Below are 7,911 nucleotides of genomic sequence, written 5' to 3'. Positions count from 1 at the left end.
AAAACTCCCGTATACCAATGGGACCTTAGCAATCTTTTTCAAGTCGATATGGATTAGTTCGTGTGTGTGTGTGTGTGTGTGTTTGTACCCGGAGATTCAGTAATTTCGTTTGTTACTATTTACTATGGTTCTATGAAAACTATAATTTTTATATCTGTTTGGTCTTAAGAAAATATATGTTTACTATAATATTTATGTAATGCCGACATCTCTACCCCTTCCACCGCCGGTTCCGTCATCTCTCTCCACCGCCGGCGATGGGGCCGAACCAGAGGTGGCGTTGGCGGATACCGGATGACTTGGGGGTGAACGGGCTTGGCAGGGACAAGCGGGGGAGCCGTGCGGCAAGGATCCTTGTGCTGCGCGTGGGCGGCGTCTAGCGGACGAGACATACGTTTTACCGTGAAGCCCACCTTTTTTCCGGCCCGCCTACTGCGTCGTTCAGGCCCTTTAAGCGGCCCGCCTGCACCGTGAGCGCCACGCTAAAACCCTATTGCGTTTGCGCCGCCCCCAAGGCATCTCCTCCCCAGAAAACCACCGTCTCGCCCGCAGTTCCCCAAATCCACCATTCCTAGTCCACTCTAGTCTCTCTCCCCCCACCCGCAGCCACCAGCCACCGCCGCGATGTCGTCGGAGCCTCCACCCGCCTCCGCCACCGCCTCCACGGAGGAGCTCGAGGCCGACCTCTCCGCCGCCACAATCAGCAAGAAGCAGCTCAACAAGGAGGCCCGGAAGGCCGCCAAGGCCGCCAAGGCCGACAAAGCGGGGAAGGCCGAGAAGCCCCAGGCGGAGGAGGCGGACCCCTTCGCCGCCAACTACGGCGACGTCCCCGTCGAGGAGATCCAGTCCAAGGCCATCTCCGGCCGGGCCTGGACCGACGTCGGCGACCTCGACGAGGCCGCCGCGGGCCGCTCCGTGCTCATCCGCGGATCCGCGCAGCTCTTCCGCCCCGTCAGCAAGAAGATGGCCTTCGTCGTCCTGCGCCAGTGCATGAGCACCGTGCAGTGCGTGCTCGTCGCCAGCGCCGACGCAGGGGTCAGCACGCAGATGGTGCGATTCGCAACATCACTCAGCAAGGAGAGCATCGTCGACGTCGAGGGCGTCGTGTCCATCCCCAAGGAGCCACTCAAGGCCACAACACAGCAGGTAACCCATCTGGACCTCCTTTATTTGTTTCCAAGGTTGTGGCCTAATCTGTGGTTTCTTTATGCTAACGAATTGTTTGTGCCCTCGTTTGACTGGCAGGTGGAGATTCAGGTCAGGAAGGTCTACTGCATCAACAGGGCGATCCCCACACTGCCTATCAACCTCGAGGATGCAGCCCGCAGTGAAGCAGAATTTGAGAAGGCTGAGCAGGTATGTCCCTCCCTTTGCTCCCCTTCTCTTTGCAGGAAGCACTCAACTATTGGTTGTTTCCCACCAGTTCATATGTCCTGTCTATGATTCTTATCACGATCCTGCTGTTGTTTATGCCATGATTGCAGACTGGAGAGAAGCTGGTGCGTGTTCTCCAGGACACACGATTGAACTATCGATCTATCGACCTGCGCACACCCGCCAATCAAGCAATCTTCCGCATCCAATCCCAAGTTGAAAACGTCAGTATTTCTCCTTGTTTGTACTCACTGCTATCGTTCATGTCATAGGGTATTCTGCTCTACCAAGTAGCATCTTGTGTTATGGATGGTGCCATCAATGTGCTTAGTTATATTCTGCTCTACCAAGTAGCATCTTGTGTTATGGATGGTGCTATCAATGTGCTTAGTTATATTGTTATTCAACATTGAGCTTCAGTTTTTATCTGATTGCACCTTGCACAAAACTGGGCATTGACATGCAGTGCGTAGCGTAATAGTGCTCTATCAAAACTATGCTTACGTTGGTCACATTCATGTGGTGTCTGATGCAGCTAGATTGTACTACTCATTCTGTCTCACACATTACAAGGTTCAACTTTGACCATCAATTAAACCAACAGAACATCAGCTATGTGCCATAAAAATTGTACCATTGAATTGTTCTTCAAAAAGAAGTTTCCAATGGTATAATTCTTTTATGACACACACCCATGGTCAAACTGATGGTCAAAGTTCAATCACGGAAAACAAGGGTGCCATGTAAATGGGGACGGAGGGTGTAGCATGTATCTGTGATTCTGTGCAGCATGTAATGTTTCTTCTTCTTCTGCTCCATGTATGTAACCATTGTTGGGCACCCTTGCAGAAATTCAGAGAATATTTGGCCTCGAAGGATTTCATTGGGATCCACAGTCCGAAGTTGATTTCAGGATCAAGTGAAGGTGGTGCAGCTGTATTCAAGCTTCAGTACAATGGCCAGCCTGCTTGTTTAGCACAATCTCCGCAGTTGTACAAGCAGATGGCTATCTGTGGTGGCTTCGGCCGTGTCTTTGAGGTTGGTCCTGTCTTTAGAGCTGAAAACTCTAACACTCACAGGCATCTATGTGAGTTTATGGGGTTGGATGCCGAGATGGAGATTAAAGAGCACTACTTTGAGGTTAGAAAGATTTTGGTGGAAAAATATCTGTAATTTATTCATGGAAGTTATGGTGACCAAGGACTTACTTTTGCACACAGGTTTGTGACATCATAGATGGCTTGTTTGTAGCAATATTCAAACACTTGAATGAAAATTGCAAGAGGGAACTTGAGACAATAAATAGGCAGTATCCATTTGAGCCGCTGAAGGTAAAACCTTATTCTATATTGTTTTATGTTGTCATCTGTATGCTTTTCCAAAGCAACTGTTTCAGTTTCTGCTAATCTGTACAGTACCTAGAGAAAACATTGAAGCTAACATACGCGGAAGGGATTCAAATGTTGAAGGTATTAACTTATACTCTTGTGTTTATTTGATCATCACAGTGATGTTCATTCATATGCTATATGTTTCTTTGGTATTATTATCACTGTGTGGATGTTGGTAGAACTTCAATATCCCCAGTATTTGGTTGCTTGATGGTTTGATTGAACCGTCCAATTTGACAATCTGTGGAGCAAGAATTGTACTGTTGATTGCTGTCTGGAGGATTTTATGGTCTTCAGATTACGAAGAACCCTAAGAATTTATATTCCGAAGTTTTGCTTGTTTTCTACCAGTTTAAGGTTCTCATCAACAAGTTTTTAGTAAATATTACTTACAGCTTGACAATTATTATAATGTTTCGTTTGCTGGATTTTGTACCCAATGAATTTTTTGGTGGTCATTGGGAAATTATTGTTTCATTCAGAATCTCAACTCTCCGGAGTAAATCCATTGCGTTGACGGTCAATTTTTGACACTGCAATGTCTTGAGGAATAGTTTTTATTCCAGTAGTTTGTTAAATCATGTCCAGGTTTATGCAATGGTTTATTGTACTCTCGAGATCAACATATAACCTGTTGGTCGCAGAACTAATTATTTGAGTTTAGAGACATCGTTGTTACTAGTTTTTATTGTTCAGCATCAAAACAAGACTTATCGGTGGCTAGGAGCTGAATCTGATACTATGAGAGTATTGTTTTTCTAAACTCAAGATCCAAATTTGTTATTGACAGTTAGACACTTTGGAAGTGGAAAAAGTGCACTCTGATAATGATTATTTGAACAAGTCTGTCACATAAACCTATTACGTGTGAGTAAACCAGTTTCTGTTTAATTAGTTTCAGTGTGTAGCTACCTAGCGAGTAAACCAGTTTCTGTTTAATTAGTTTCAGTGTGTAGCTACCTAAAACCTTGTTTTGTTTCTTTGTTACATTGGAATAAAACTAGTATGAAAAATTTAAAGTATCTGAAAAACTAAGTTATGAGTTTCTGGGGTAAAAGTTAAACATATGACTTGTTTGTTTACCAGGAAGCTGGAACTGAAATTGATCCTATGGGTGACCTCAACACAGAATCTGAGAAAAAACTTGGCCGCCTTGTTAAGGAGAAGTATGTGGCTTCTACTTCACTTGCATAATTATATCCCTTTTCAAATTTCAGAAACTTATCTTTTCTATTATTTCTAGGTATGGCACAGAATTTTTCATTCTCTATCGGTATCCTTTGGCTGTGCGCCCTTTCTACACCATGCCTTGCTATGATGACCCTGCTTACAGCAACTCGTTCGATGTCTTCATTCGAGGTGTGTATCAAGTTATTTCAGTCATTAAAACACCGGCCTTGGCTTGTGATTCCACTTGCATGGGCACAGCTTTCATGTTATTTTTATACATTTAAAGACCTATCTTTCTTTGATTTCTAGTTGTCGTAAAATCACAAGATGTGTTTTGTTTTATATGCCCCCTCTGATCCATATTAGTTGTGGCTGATTTAGCACGACAAGTCTACAACTAATATGGATCGGAGGGAGTAGATGTTTTCATTCTATTTATAATTTTATATACTGCCCATGAAGGTGCATTTTCTTCCTAATCAGCGTGTTACTGTTTTCTGTCTCTAGCGTAGTTCACTGAGACGAAAACAACCATTGAAAGCGTACCACTTTTCTTTGAAATGTTAGAACAAAGATACCATTGCTTCAGAAGTATAGTGGTGCCACCTCTTTTTTAGTAAACTAAATCATGTGGTAATGTTAAATTATCGTACTGTCAGTGTTGAACAATTAAAACCACAAATGCTCAAAATAAATCAGTTTACTATCAATTTCAAGTAGAAAATACATAATAATTAATGGCATAAAAACTGAGTTCGAAATTGAGTTTCCTTTTTGCACTGTTCACTGTTCAGTTTCTTGCAGCATCATTTTTCAATTGAGTTTACTCTTTACCCCTTTGTTCCTCCACAAGTGCATTCTGGGACCTTGCACAACATCCAAGACACATCTGGCAAACACCATATTACCACACTCATTAGGTCATTTGCTCTTGTTTGGAGGACGCTTGGTTGCTTGCCAGTATAGTCCACTCCATTGCATAAATGCCATTGGAAATAGCCAATGAGAATCCGTATTGAAAAGAAAACGGTTCAGCTAAATTTGTTAAATGGAAGGGGGTATCATGTATACATGCAGCAGAACTATCTGACTGCTTCCCGTATGGTATAGAATATTTATCACTGTTTTCTTGTACATAGTTTTAGGTTTGGAGCTGTAGGAGATGGCCAGATGGCATGCCATGGAAGGGATTAGGATCTTGAGAGAATATATAGACATCTGGGATGAGAGAACTTTTTTTTGGGAGAGAAAGCACTAACCATCACTCTTTGCTTGAGTAAAACATGTTCACCTCCTCTATGTATGTGTTGAAACTAGGTTAACATGAGTTATAGAGTCTTCACTGAATCTTGATCAGTTCGTAATCCACGACGTAGACCGAAAGCTATCGCTAACAGCGTCCTAGACTCTTATGGTTCTGTGGTATGTCCATCATTATTTCAGTCCTGAAGATGCATACTGGTGTACAGAAGAAAATTTAATTCATATGCATCATACCAATAAGTACAACCTTAAGATGCTTATTCTTTTGGGATCTTGCATATTATCCTGTCTGGTACAGTCGAGTATATTGGCAGAAATGTGTGATTATTTTAGATCTGGTATTGAACCATTTTTTCTGATACGACAGGCGAGGAAATTATTTCTGGAGCCCAAAGAGTGCACACGCCTGAGTTGCTGAGGAAACGTGCAATTGAGTGTGGAATTGATGCGAATACTATATCATCCTACATTGAATCTTTCAGGTTTGTTCTGCACCCATCGTATGACAGCAATCTTTAAGTGTTGCAGTATCTAGTACTCCCTCCGTCCCCATGGATGTGCCCTTGTTTTGCGTGTCCAAACTTTGACCACTAATTTAACCATTTGTCGATTGTTGTAAAATTTGTACCATTAGAAACTTCATCCAAATACGAATTCAATGGTATAACATGCATAACATATAATTTATATTTGCTTGACCAAATCAATGGTCAAACTTAAATCTTGGAAAACGTGTGCGCCAACTAAATAGGGGAAGAGGGAGTATATAACTTTTATTGTAACGATCTACTATTTGAGTGCTAATACATACTTTTTCTTCACCTTGGTACTCAAATCTGCCTATGCTGAAAATTACAGTTATGGTGCCCCTCCTCATGGTGGTTTTGGAGTTGGGTTGGAGAGAGTGGTGATGCTTTTCTGCGCCCTCAACAACATCAGGAAGACATCGCTTTTCCCTCGCGACCCGCAGAGACTCACGCCATAAGTTTCTTTTGCGGGACAGACAAGACTCATGCCAAAAGTTTCTTTTGCGGGACAGACAGCTTGCGCCCAACGCTTTCACCTTGTTTACCAACCTGCTAGTCAAGTACCAAATCAACCTATGCTGGCTTTGACATAATGACACTACTAAATGAGTAGGACATTCGATGTGTTTTGGAGCATGTGGTTTATTCACTAAGTTTCTATGGTACAAACTGTGGATACAACTTATTCTTATTGTCAGTTTGCACAAGGTGTATCACATTTTTTTTGTGATGTTTGTTTTTTCTGTTTGCTTTTTATGTGCTGGTTGGTCGAGCTGGAGTGTAGATCTGGAGCGAAGTTGATTCATGATTAGTGTACCTCTGTTCGCTGTTTTCTTGTGGGGTGCCTGTCTCTAACAGAGCCCCCTATTTCTCGGAACCGAAAAAAGCGAAACCGAAAAAAGCGAGTTTAGTCTCCCGAAAAACAATTTGGTTGCGGATTTAGCGACGACGCAGAATAGAAACTGAAAACTTGAACTTGAACTGAACTTGGTGAAATCAAATGTCGCGGGAAATTGAAATTTGCGATCGCACTTGAGTTCATCGAATCAAGCTGAATTCGTTCATAATATTTACAATATTAGGGTAAAATACATGCATATTTCACCTACATTACGAACTAGGGACCTAATTAAACTAGATTCAGTCCCTGGAGTGACTATACTGTCACCGGGGCGCTAAATGTCGCCGGCGAAGAGTTTTTGCTCGCCGGGTCTTCCTACGTGACGACGACCGCCGCCTTAGAGGTGCTCCCGCACGCTAGAGGCGGCCCGGTGGCGTCGTCGTCGCCATGCGGTGGCAGCGCCGGCAGAGGAGGGCTGCACGAGCCAGCGGGAGGGGGGTGCCTCCGCTTCTTCTTCTGGCGCCTCCTCCGCGCGCGCTTGCAGGTACGCCATCATCTCCGGCCACTTCCAGCCGGCCCGCTTCCACGCGCCGTTGGAGCGCCGACGCCTGACGAGCTACGGTGACGCCCGTGCACCCGGCGGACGCCAAGTTGACCTTTCGGCGCCGGATCGGCCACCTCCCCTACCCACGCGTCTTGCGCGCGCCATTCCGGACGGAGGGGAGCTGGCCGAAGCGGCGGAGCGGCGTCGGAGCGTCCGGAATCGCTCGTCGGAGCGGACGCAGGCGGCGGCGGCGGGACGGGAGCGGCGGAGGGGAGTAGGGTTTACGAACCGAACTCCCCTCCGCGAACTCTTTTAATAGGGGTCGTGCGGGGAGTTTCTCGGGCCCCCGAACTTTCGATTCGGGCTAGCCCACTGATGTCTACGGGTGCTTCTATTCTTGTAGATAGTGTTGGGCCTCCAAGAGCAGAGGATTGTAGAACAACAGCAAGTTTCCCTTAAGTGGATCACCCAAGGTTTATCGAACTCAGGGAGGAATAGGTCAAAGATATCCCTCTCAAGCAACCCTGCAACCACAAAGCAAGAAGTCTCTTGTGTCCCCAACACACCTAATAGGTGCACTAGTACGGCGAAGAGATAGTGAAATACAAGTGGTATGAATGAATATGAGCAGTAGTAACGGCGCCGAAAAAGTGCTTGTCGGCGTGTGGTTGATGGTGGTAATATTGCGGACGATGAGAGATGCGATAGAAACAATAAACAAGCGGCGATAGCGATATTTAGGAACAAGGCCTAGGGATCATACTTTCACTAGTGGACACTCTCAACATTGATCACATAACA

General features: G+C 44.8%; 1 protein-coding gene across 1 annotated transcript; it reads left to right on the top strand.

Annotated features, from left to right (window-relative positions):
- Positions 1–609: 609 nt before the first annotated feature.
- LOC124654355 (aspartate--tRNA ligase 2, cytoplasmic-like) lies at positions 610–6,457 on the top strand. Its single transcript, XM_047193365.1, has 10 exons — positions 610–1,146; positions 1,246–1,356; positions 1,485–1,598; positions 2,224–2,514; positions 2,595–2,705; positions 2,790–2,843; positions 3,852–3,931; positions 4,009–4,124; positions 5,566–5,680; positions 6,057–6,457. Exons 1-10 carry the CDS (start codon positions 625–627, stop codon positions 6,181–6,183), a joined length of 1,641 nt encoding a protein of 546 aa, XP_047049321.1. The 5' UTR covers positions 610–624; the 3' UTR covers positions 6,184–6,457.
- The last annotated feature ends 1,454 nt before the right edge of the window (positions 6,458–7,911 follow it).

Source organism: Lolium rigidum, chromosome 5, assembly GCF_022539505.1.
Source record: "Lolium rigidum isolate FL_2022 chromosome 5, APGP_CSIRO_Lrig_0.1, whole genome shotgun sequence".
Lineage (NCBI taxonomy): Eukaryota > Viridiplantae > Streptophyta > Magnoliopsida > Poales > Poaceae > Lolium > Lolium rigidum.
Note: the sequence above shows the minus strand (reverse complement) of the source record. Positions and strands in the feature narration are given on the sequence as shown.